This window comes from Barbus barbus, assembly GCF_936440315.1.
Source record: "Barbus barbus genome assembly, chromosome: 36".
NCBI classification, from domain to species: domain Eukaryota; kingdom Metazoa; phylum Chordata; class Actinopteri; order Cypriniformes; family Cyprinidae; genus Barbus; species Barbus barbus.
In genome coordinates, this window is record NC_136714.1 from 11,222,639 (window position 1) to 11,234,930 (window position 12,292).

The 12,292-nt window shown below is 38.2% G+C and overlaps 1 protein-coding gene across 2 annotated transcripts in view; it reads right to left on the reverse strand.

Moving 5' to 3' along the window:
* Positions 1-1,274: 1,274 nt before the first annotated feature.
* LOC306856357 (uncharacterized protein) overlaps positions 1,275-12,292 on the reverse strand; it is a 28,480-nt gene continuing 17,462 nt past the window's right edge. For both annotated transcript variants that reach the window (XM_079395599.1, XM_079395598.1), the window contains exons 8-9: positions 10,013-10,244; positions 1,275-2,494 (exon numbers count right to left, since the gene is read on the reverse strand). In XM_079395599.1, coding sequence (XP_079251725.1) covers positions 2,268-2,494; positions 10,013-10,244 — 459 coding nt within the window. In that variant the 3' untranslated portion in view covers positions 1,275-2,267. The remainder of the gene's footprint in view (positions 2,495-10,012; positions 10,245-12,292) is intronic.

Below are 12,292 nucleotides of genomic sequence, written 5' to 3' on the forward strand. Positions count from 1 at the left end.
TCCAAACAAACCCTGCCTCTGCTGAAGGTGGACACACTGGCTCATGTACTGGTCATCAAACCAGATTTTCCATGTGTGTGTGTGTGTAGAGGGAGAACATGGAGTTAATGCGGCAGGCCTGTGGCAGTCCTCCTGCCCTCAGCCAGATTAATCATGCAGCAGACCCTGTTCCCTCTGCCTGGGGGCGGAACCGTGCCCGCATGCTCTCCATATCACATGGCCCAGGCCCCCCTCTCTTCTCCTCAACACAACTCCTCCGGGGTAGAAGGGGGGGTGGGGGTTGGAACGCCCCAGAACGCCACGCTTTGCTTCCCTTCATCTTTCTTTCCTTCTGTGGGCATCAGGAGATAGATGCAGGGAGAGAAAAACAGAAGCGTCCATCTCATCTTCCCTCTGCCGCAGCGGCAACAACGGCCCCTTTTTATTGCTCATCGGAGGGCCCTGTCGGCAATGGCCAGGCTGTGCAGAGGGGAGGGGGGTTCTGTTTGCCAGGGGCCTCCCGCACTTGCCTGGAAACAACTCACCGACGTCTCTGTGCATAGAACAGCTGATACTATTGTTGCATCCAGTGTTGCAGCACTGGGCACCAGCTTCCATTTGCCTGCAACTTTTGATTGCTGATGAGTGATCACACAGGGCCTATGATCCACTTAAACATCTAGATGTCAAATACTGTGTAACTCACAGTAACTTCTACAAACACTTGTGCTTAATTTGGGGAAAAACTCCAAACATACTCATATTTCAAGAGTTTTGTTTGACGATGTGGAAAAAAAGCAAAGTGCATGCAGAGGCATCGTAAGTCCTAATGCAAGTTTTAGTGATAAGTACAGTAGTGACATGCAATCATTTTAATGACCATTACAATTTATTATAAACATGGTGTTGTGTACTATTATCAGACTTGATACCCTCACTTATTTGTGCAACTCTCTTCCTCTGTTTTATTGTGACCAACAAGCAGGGGGCATCCAAGAGAAGAGTTCACTCTATAGCCAGATTACCAAAGGCAGCTAAAAGGCTTTTGATGTGTGCAATATTTACAATCTATACAACTTGTAAACCCGAGAGCTCTTTCATGCGTGATTCACAGCAATTTTTTGCACAAAAACTAACTGACTAAATGTGCAGTGAAGAGGATATGAAATGTTCTCGGCTGCATGACTTGACCTCAGATGACTCCAGTAAATGCTTGTCATAAGCACATGTTGAACATAAACACAGCCTGAAGCCTGTCAAACCACGGAGGATAAAATTGTAACCAGAAACTGAAGGAGGTTTGATCATTTTATTACAGAGGCAATATCCCACACTTATCCTGAATGTGTGGACATGACATTCAAGCCTTATACAGAGTAATTATATAAACTCTTCCAGATCACAACACGTAAAAAAAAAACTGAATTAAGTGCAAGCAAATGTGACCATGAGAAAACAAAATACATGAAAGTGACTGCTGCCCTACTGACCTGATTACCAAAAATGGAAAATTTGAATATAATAAGACTATCAACCTCAAAGTAAAGGTATGGCTATGAGAAAACCAGCACTTATAGATCAACATATCAGATATTTGGCACAGTTGGTCATTCCGTGTGGTGTCAGTTCCAAAATGTAACTTTGTCAGTGAATTTTCTGATATGTTTAGTGAATAGAGTAAATACTGTAAAATGTGTGCGCAATTCAATCCAGCCATTTTCTATACATCTTAATTGCTATATAGAAATTGTAATTTACAGTAAATATGGGCATAATATTGGCCACCCTGCCCTCTAGATATTGCCAAAAAAACAAAACAAAGCAAAAACATTGTTTGATCACCTTCATACATGCTCCAGCCTTCATGATGCAAGGAAGCAACATGTATAAAACACACTAATGGGATGACTAACTTTGGTTTTGTTTGGAGTTTCCTCAATCTTATACTGGTGATTAAGATTTCATGTGACCTTTTAAAACAGAAACACACTTGTAAGCATGCATCTAAGTGCAGTTTATTGATACAGCCAGGTCAACAGTACTGCCGAAAGTTTGAGCGATGTAGCAATATGACTGATTTTTCATTCCTGCTGAACAGTTTTACAAACCACTCATATGTAAAAAAAAACAAAAATAAAGAGATACATTAATATTGCAAAAAAAGCATTACTTTACGTCTTTTTGGTAACAAAACATTCAAGTTCCTGAGAGAGGCTAAGCACCCACACCCTTCAAATATAGCCACTGAAGAAGACACCTGGCATGCTCCCTTGGGGTTGGTCCCTTGTTTACCTGAGAGAGGGTGAGGGGCGGAGCCTCAAGTGGGTAGGCTTTTCTGGGATTGGAGGTTTGTTGCTACAAGGCTGCGTTTGGGAGGGCGGAGACTCACTGGACACACTGAAGGTTTTCATGAGCTGAGCAACCCGTCCCCGTCCCAAACAGCTTTCCTCAACTACCTCAGACCCCACATCCACAGAAAATGCCCGTTTAGAGGCAGCGACCACTCGGAAATCACCTGTAAATGGAGGGAGGGAGGGGGAGAGAGAGAGTTAAAAAGGACTTATGACCTTCAAGGTCTGTTTTTATAGGTGACAACTTCAAAACATTCTCACACTTCTTTTCTCCCCTTTTCTCACACTCAATTGCTCGCTGCTTCTCTTCGCACTCTCTTCTATCCTTTTTTTCCCCGCCCCTTTTCAGTGTCTCTGGCTCTTTTTTCCTGGGCTGCAGACTGCCAGACCGGAGGTCGTCGACGCAGGAAGTAGAGCAGGGACGCAGCTGGGTGTAGTTGGTGTGTGTTTGTGTACACGGTTATGGGTATGTAAGAGTGTGCGTATGTGTGCGGTTATACTGTGTGTGTGTGTGTGTGTGTAATTGAGAGATGGAGGGATGGAAGATGAGGAGAGGAGGGCCGCAGGGATGGCGGCGGAGAGCAGACAGACGCTGCTCAGACACCAGAAGGCTTGAGGAGCTGCTTATTTTTAGCCATGTCCCCAGGGGACACAGATGTGTGAGTGCGTTCGCTCTTTCGCTCGCTCTCACAAACACATATACCCCTTCTCCTTTACACACACAAACTATGACACATTTTACCCCCTTGCAAACTCTTTCTCCTCTAAACACACCCTCACACTCACACACACTGGTAAAAGACACAAACCCACATGTGGCTGTGTCAGTGGAAATGTCCCAGTACTGAATCACAAAACATCACCCTTAAAGCAGACACTAACTGAATCAGTCTCACTTTAAGACCTTGTTTTTTCCTTCTCTCTCTCTCATTAACCTATTACTTGGGTAAATCTCATGAAAACAAGCATTTTTCAAAATAAATAAAATCATGTAAAAAAAATAACGACGATACAAACAAATATTTATATAAATACATTTAAAACAATTATTTTAACAGTAATGAGACTGCTTATTCGTCAGGAAAATGTCTTAATGCAATACAATTTCTTAAGGGTCCTAAAATAAATAAATATTTTAAAATGAATAAAAGCAAATAAATCTTTAAATTAGTAAACAGAAAAACAAACAAACATATTAATGGCCCTAAAAATATATGTCTCCAAAAATGTGATTTATTTATAATTGTTTATAACTAAAAAAAGGTAGGTTTAGGTAGGTGGTAGGTTTAGTTTAACAGTGAGACATAAAAAAATCCAGAAATTTAAAGAAACGCATTTAAAAAAAAGTTATAAATTGATTTGCCTTTTAATGAGTGAAATAAGTATTTGACCCTTCGCAAAACATGATTTATTACTTGGTGGCAAAACCCTTGTTGGCAATCACAGAGGTCAGACGTTTCTTGCAGTTGGCCACCAGGTTTGCACACATCTCAGGAGGGATTTTGTCCCACTACTCTTTGCAGATCCTCTCCAAGTCATTAAGGTTTTGAGGCTGACGTTTGGCAACTCGAACCTTCAGCTCCCTCCACAGATTTTCTATGGGATTAAGGTCTGGAGACTGGCTAGGCCACTCCAGGACCTTAATGTGCTTCTTCTTGAGCCACTTCTTTGTTGCCTTGGCCGTGTGTTTTGGGCCATTGTCATGCTGGAATACCCATCCACGACCCATTTTCAATGCCCTGGTTGGCTTCAGTATCCTGTACCCATGTACCCTGATGGTATCATTGATCATTGAAACTCCACAAGGTGAGATCTTGCATGGAGCCCCAGGCCGAGGGAGATTGCCAGTTATTTTGTGTTTCTTCCATTTGTGAATAATCGCACCAATTGTGGTCACCTTCTCACCAAGCTGCTTGGAAATGGTCTTGTAGTCCATTCCAGCCTTGTGTAGGTCTACAATCTTGTCCCTGACATCCTTGGACAGCTCTTTGGTCTTGGTCATGGTGGAGCGTTTGGAATCTGATTGATTGATTGATTCTGTGGACAGGTGTCTTTTATACAGGTAACATGCTGAGATTAGATCTTTACCTGTATAAAAGACACCTGGGAGCCAGAAACCTTGCTGATTGATAGGGGATCGAATACTTTTCACTCATTAAAATGCAAATCAATTTATAACTTTTTTGAAATGCATTTTTTTCTGGATTTTTTGTGTTATTCTGTCTCTCACTGTTCAAATAAACCTACCTTTAAAATTATAGACTGATCATTTCTTTGTCAGTGGGCAAACGTACAAAATCAACAAGGGATCAAATAATTTTTTTCCCCTCACTGTATATATTATTGTATTATATTGTGTTATATTACTTTTTGGAAAGGTTATCAGGATTTTGTTTGCATAACAACAATAATAATAAATATAGATGCAAGCAGCAATTACCGGGGTTCAAGCACTTAAGGTGGTCTTGGCCAACCTGGATGTATGGCTGACAGTTAAACACATCCAAAATGGAGAATAGGCTCACAGACACACAACATACACACACACACACACACCAAATGATTTAACTCGTATGTTAATACTCTATAAGCATATACACACACACACACATATACACATGCACACATATTTTGTTGCAGAGATATATATGAAATAAATGATCAGTGACAATACTTATTACAAGTCTTCTCTTTTTAAGAGTTTATTTGTCATTTTCAGGTTTTAATGTAAACATAATCTGGCATAATTGTAAAAAAACTGATAGCTACAGGGTTTCTGCAAGCTCAAATGTAAGACTTTAAGACCTTTTTTAAGACCTGCACAAATAAAATTAATACCATATAAGCAGGGTAGGGCAATGTCTATAGTACCATATTAAACTGTAAAACGACTGCCAAAAGCATTCAGATACAAGTTTTCACAAAAACAAAAAGTTTTATAAAATGATAAACTTTACATTTCAGCCTTTAAACCATTTTTAAGAAAATGGATAAGTCAAAAGTATTAATTATATTGATTTTAACAATTATCATCAAATTATTATATAAATTAAATAACGAAGTAGGGGTGCACGAAATTGACAAAAAAAATATCATCTTGATATTTTATCGATAACAATAACTAGATGATATTTTGCTGAGTGTGTTATTGTGCTGGTATCTTAAAGATTACCACGGACATCTGACTCCTGAATTTTTTTTTATATTCTTCATATTCTGTGTGGTCAGTTCACATCAGTGATAGAAATTAATCTTTTCCAATAAGTTTTATGGGCATTTTTACCTTTAAGACACTTTGTTCTAAAAGTTTGCATCATCCTTTGAGTCAAATTCTTGCATTTGGGCTATTACCAAGCAAATGAAATCCATATCAACAAAATGTATCTTTGCAATGCATCTGAAGTGGCATTTAGATGCATTTACACAGTTTAATGCAGCTCAGAGGGACATAGAATGCTAACCTGCAGTTACAAATGCATAAATGTTTTGATATTTGAAACATAAAACAGGTGGCAGCGAGTGACTTAATAAGTGAGTCATTACGATTGAACTGAATCGTTTAAAAGGTTGATTCATTCAGGAACGAATCACCATCATGTTGCTCAGAGACGCAAAACAGTGCTGTGGCTGTTTGGAATTATTTTTGTTGTAGAAATAGAGCAAAAGCAGGAAATATGGTGTTTAAAACTTAAGTCTATTAATATTAACTTGTTTATTGAACTGTTGCATAAAATCAAAATTACATTTGTAATCATGCTGACTTTTGAAGAAAAGACTGGCACTCTTTGTGTGATATTAATTATATGAAATTATATACCTTAAATATAGGCTATAAATTTTCTGCCCCCATATCTTAAATTATGTGATCATTCTAAATGTATTTTAATAGACTGAATCGTGCAGTGAAACTCGTACACGTACTAGTTTAACCTGTTAACTGATTCATTCTCTGCCAGCAGGGTTGCGTTTGGCTGAAATATACCGGTTTTCCGTTGCCATCTAGTGGTTATAAATTGCAATTTCTCATACAACACATTGTTTTTAACCTTTATAATTATTATAGTGTTATTTTTTGTCCTCAGACACTTATGGCACATGGGACAAAGACACTACATACCAATTTTCAGGTCAATTGGACTAACGCTTGCGTAGTTGTAGCCATTTTTCTCCATCTTATAGCGCCACTAAGTGGCAGAGCTTCACTTTTTTTATTTGACCAAAGACTGAGCTTTTACACGTGTACCAAGTTTGGTGAAGAGATCTCATTTTGTTCACGAGTTATAGCCTTTTTCGTAAAATTGGTCCTCCGCTTTCAAACGTGGCGCCCCATTGTGACAGTGAGTCAAAATTTCAACTTTTGTTTTTATAATTATTGATATTCACTGTCCAGAGAATTTTTCTGAACTGGTTTGGTTCAGATTGGGCGAAAAGCCTAGGACTGGTTCACAAAAGTAGGTTTTGGACATAGCTCAATTTTGTGGAAAAAACGTACCTCGCATCGCCTTTTTTTAGGTTTTTGACCGCCTTGATCCAAGGATTTCAAAAGTTTTTTTTTTTTTTTTTTTGAGTCTACTACAAGCGGTTTAGGGGCTATGAGCGATTTCACATTTTTGTTCGCTGTAGCGCCCCCCATAGGCCGATTGGGGCGGGCCCTGGTATCTGACAAGAAGGCTGGACTACTACCATCTGACCAAGTTTCAGTTCTCTAGGCCTTACGGTTTGTTCTGCACGATCAGTTTTAGGGAAGAATAATAATAATAATAAAAATCCTAACAGTTACAATAGGGTTTCAGCACTTCGTGCTTGAACCTCTAATAATAATAATAATAATAATAATAATAATAGCCTTGTACCCAGATGTGTTTGATGGATTTCATGACATAAGATTAAGTCACTTGCTTCTCAAGTCCTGCCCCATCTTCTTTCTGCCCTCCCCGTGGCCCCTGACCTGTGGTTCCTGTGTTAATGTCCTCTCGCCGCACTGCGTGGGCCTGCCATTGATTGTCTCACTGTGTTGTGTGGTCGCCACGGAAACCCTGGATAGGCTCCAGCGACTGAGGCGGACACACATGCGTGCGCGGCGCTCTTACACACACAGAGTCACACTCGTGATCTAAAGCTGTTTGTTCCACCGCATTTTCCACGCCCCACTAGTAGTCCGTTCTGTGTCCTACAAACACACGTGTGTTTGCGTGCCTGTCCGTGACTCTGTTCACACACACACACTTCCCACTGGTAACGACTAAGTTACGCCTCTCTTTCTCATCGCTTGCCGCCGTTTTCCATCCTCCCATAACCTCTCCGAACCGAAGACGCTTTCATAGACCGGTCACATCCAAAAAAAAAAAAAAAACCCTGAAACCAAACTCTGTCCAGGGCGGCTAAAATTGCCCCCGCCGGGCTCACCGTGCAATCACTTGTGACAAAGCCTGTAAGCACCTGATCGCAACGAAAACCGCTCGGTTTGCCCTGTCAATAACTGCCGTGCGTGTCCGTGAAAGCCAGAACGCATTCGATGGGATGTTTCCAATTTCACAGTCACCATATGCAGACAGAACAGATGAGCCTCTAAAAAGCACGCTCTCTCTTTAAATGCCCCCACCTCTGAGAACGAGAGAGAGAGGGGGGGGGGGTTAGAAGTGGGGCAGAGGGCAGAATTCCGGAGCGGCACGTCTGTGCTCTGAGCCAGGCCGCGGGGGGGGTCACGGCTGCCAGGAGGAGGTGGGGAGGTGGGCCGAGCGGAGGCTGGGGGCCCTGTCACTTATCAGCTCCGGCCGAGCGTCGCCCAGGGCCAGAGTCGGGAAGCAGCGTGGGAATGTGTGTCCTTCCCTCTGAAGGTGAAGAGAAGGGACGCGCATACACACACACACATACACACACACACACACGCAGAGACGAAGCGAGCAGCTGTGGGAAGCTGTTGCTTTCAACCACATGCCAGGATGAACATACACGCTATTCGCACACACTCCCGTGACCCATTCTCTCTTGATCCCACTACAAAGTTAAACGCTCACACGGATTAAACATTCCCATGTAGTTATCCACACATTCTACAGAATTAAATTTTTTACAAGCATTGAATTACAACAATATGTAGTCTGGATGATCTCTAGATCAAAATGTGCTCGTTTAACCTTGCCTGGCCTAGGTAATGTGAGGGCTTTGGGAGAGTTTCGTGTGTGTCCAGCAGGGGGCGTCGATAGAAACTGCAGAAGTGTAATTCCTAATAATACACACTGGATGGCGTAATTTGAGTTTGAGTGAGTCATAACATCTGTTGAGGTGATTCACACCACCAGGATAGTGTTTAGAACAAATGGTCATTAAAAACCACCCAGGAGATCATCAAGATATAATTTTTAAAATTAACTAGAAAGATTTCAAACAAATGAGCAACCAAGGAAATTTGCCATAATATTTCAGAGACATTTGTTTCTGCCTTTAAACCTCTTTATTCCTGTTGTTAGAAAAAGATCTGCCAGATCATAAAGCTTCCAGTAACACTTCTTTTAAAAAAAAAATCTTGCTTGTATTCCGAATTTAATTTTTTTTTTGTAAAGGGCGATCTTGTGAAGGCTGACAAGAAATGTCTGACTCATATTTATCCCCAAAATAAGAAAAAACTAAAATAAATTACATTTTAAACAAACAAAAAAAAGTGACGTAGTATGAAAATAAATCTTTATTAGGGGCAATTAATTCCCTCCAATTCTCATGACTGCAATGTTTCATCCTGACATTTCATTTGCACTGTTATTATAATTTTCCCATGACGATTCTCATTTCCTGTTCTGTAAGGAAATGCAGACTGCATTACAGTAAAACAAGAGTTATACTATTACAATATAGTTTTTATGAGGCTATAGCACAATAATATTCTACATTTTCTAATAAAATACATTAAATACATTATATTTTGCATAAATATGAGACCTAGTATGAAAATAAAACTGACAACTAATTCCTATTAATTCTGATTACTGTATGCATCCTGACATTTCACTTATACTATATTTTTTTCAATGATAATTCTCATTTACCATAAAATAAGACTTTTTAATAAAAATAAATAAAGGCTATATAGCACATTAATATTCTTCTCGTATATTATAGAATACATATTTTTCCATATTACAATACCACAATGCAAAACAAGATTTAGATTTTCATTAAATGACAAAATGTGCTTTTTGTCATGAAAACAATGCAAACATCTTAATGGTCCTACAATAACTTTTATATTCTTTCAGCAAAATATATATTCATTGCGGTTTTATTTTGGAGTGAAATTTGACCTTGAATTATTTTTTGAGACGTTCTGATGAGAATCAGATTTTTTTATGGCCACTTATAAACCTTTCCCACTATCAAAACAAATTGCAGTAAATGAAATTACATGACTTACTGTAAAAGTCATGGAAACCAGCGTTACAGTGAATGTGATGCCAGTGTCAAATAAAACCATTCATGCTCAGATTAGCAAAAGATAGATCAGCAAAAAGTTTCCCTGACTAAAGGAATTATACATTCTTTATCTGAAAAAATAAATAAAAATAAATTCACACAGACACATACATACATATATATATATACACACATACACATACACATATACATATACACACACACACACACACACACACTAGGAGACTGGAAAGATTCATAAACAGCAGACTCACCTCTGTTTATCTGTGGTTTGGGGGTGTCTTGGGGACAGAGTCTGGAGGTGTCAGGCAGCTGATTGGTTGTCCTGTCCTCCGTGTCTGTATAGCCAGGTCTGCTGAGAGCCGAGTGTGTCAGGAGGCAAGATCTCGAGTGGGCCCGATAGCAAATTGAGGACAAGAGTGCTGAGTCATCCTCTGAGTGTCCTGACTCAGCCTCCTCTTTGGACTCCTGAGGCTGATGGGATACCTGCCATACACACAAATAAACCATTTACAAAAGTAGTACAAGTTGGACTGTGTATCCAGCTTCGGTTTTAAACCAAGCACTATGTTACTGTCCTACAACCTCCCATGGGGGAAAGGGAGAAAAAAACCCACAGATAATATCTTGTTAATGTCTTATTTCTCATAGACTATACAGAGATTAAATATAAAGCTAATGGGAACTTCAGCTAAAATCTCACGCTTCTCAGATTTGTCTCTTGAGAAACTGACCACAGCTATTTCACATGTCTCCTATAATGCTCAAAAAGGTCTGAGCAATGTTACAAACTTTTAGCAGAGATTTGACTATCAAGTCAAAGATCAGATTCTTCCCAGACCTAATGACCTGGTCTATGATATTCACATCAAGTCAAAAAAAAGCATCTCATATTTCTCATATTTGTCCTAAGGAATTTTAGGAGGAATATCTAAAACAAAGCTGATAATCCAGTAAATTTTTCAGATCTCCATAACAGATTAAGCTCTGAACAATAACACTTTCTATTTTTTTATTTTTTATTTAAAAATAATAACCTAAAATAAAAACACATTATCCTAAATGAAAACTAATAATTTAATAGCCTAAATTAGACTAAAATAAAATAAAGTAGCCTAAAAATAACCTAAAATAAAATAGCCTAAAATAAAATTTAGTAGCCTAAAAAAAAAATGGTCTAAAATAAAACAGCCTAACACAAAATAAAATAGAGTTGCCTAAATAAATTAAAAGACCCTAAAATAAAGCAGCTTACAAATAAATAACTTAAAATAGTAGCCTTACTAACAGCTTATAGTAAATAAACAAATAAATTAGTGCTGTTGCGATTCGGCGATTTTAGTCGACTAGTCGATTTTTAAAAATCGTCGACTTCATTTTGCTCGCGTCGATTAACCGGCAAAATACCAGAAGTGGCGCATTTCACAGACGAGAATTCATAAACACATTATTAGACTATTTTCCAACGCTGCATGATATATTAAACCCATTTAAAAAAAAAATTAAGCAGAATTGTTAATTCACAAACGCTATGATTTAATTAAACAATTATATGTGATGCAGTTTAATTATTTCCATGCGTCTAGGTTAAGTACGTGCGTCTCACGGCGGCTCTGTTCACAGTAGCTCCACAGAAACTGTTATCATTTACATGTGGAGCATCTCAAACTACATCTCTGCATGTTGAGTTTGGGTTTATTAAAACGTTCATATGGGAATGCAACATACACCATTTCATCAGATTTGTAAGGTAAATCATTAATAAATCTACACAAACACAGGAGAATACATCCCGATTTCAAAATAAACCCTCAAACCTTCACTCTGAGTTTACACATTTTGATGTCCACTTATTAATTTAATTACAGTTGCTATAGAATTCTGTCCTAAAGAAATGGCCAAATATTAAAGATTAATAGGACATTTGAATTAAATGGTGCTTGGTCAATATTAAACATGGATTAGATCGCGCAGTAATGTGTAAAAATAATCATCAGGCCGTCGGCGAACCCCTGCAGGCCTTTGTTGTAATGAGTAATCTACATTAGCTCTTATAATACATTATGTATTTTAACAGTTTTGTTCAATAAAACCATATGATTTCTTGCTTTTGATACTTTATTTGAACTAATTATTGCATCATTGCTATTATATATGCATTTTAAGCCATTTTAAATGCGATTGTTCACTTCTATTTTTATTACCAAAAAATAAATAAAAATATTATAATTATTGGGCCCTATGAAATCTGTTTTATTTCGAAATTATTTTTTTTCCATTTTCATTTTTCTATACTCTATTTTAATGGTTAAATTAAATTAATAAAAGCATCTCCAATTAATTGATTTTATATTAAAAAATAGTTTTTTTTTTTTCAGAAATACTGCACATTTACATTTTTCACCCAAATAAATTCTGGTAAATAATTTTTCTGGTAAATACTCCTTTAAAAAGTGTTTTTGATTATAATTTTATTATTAGTAGACTAGAACACGTGGATATGTTGTCATTCTCACACTATAATACTGAACTTT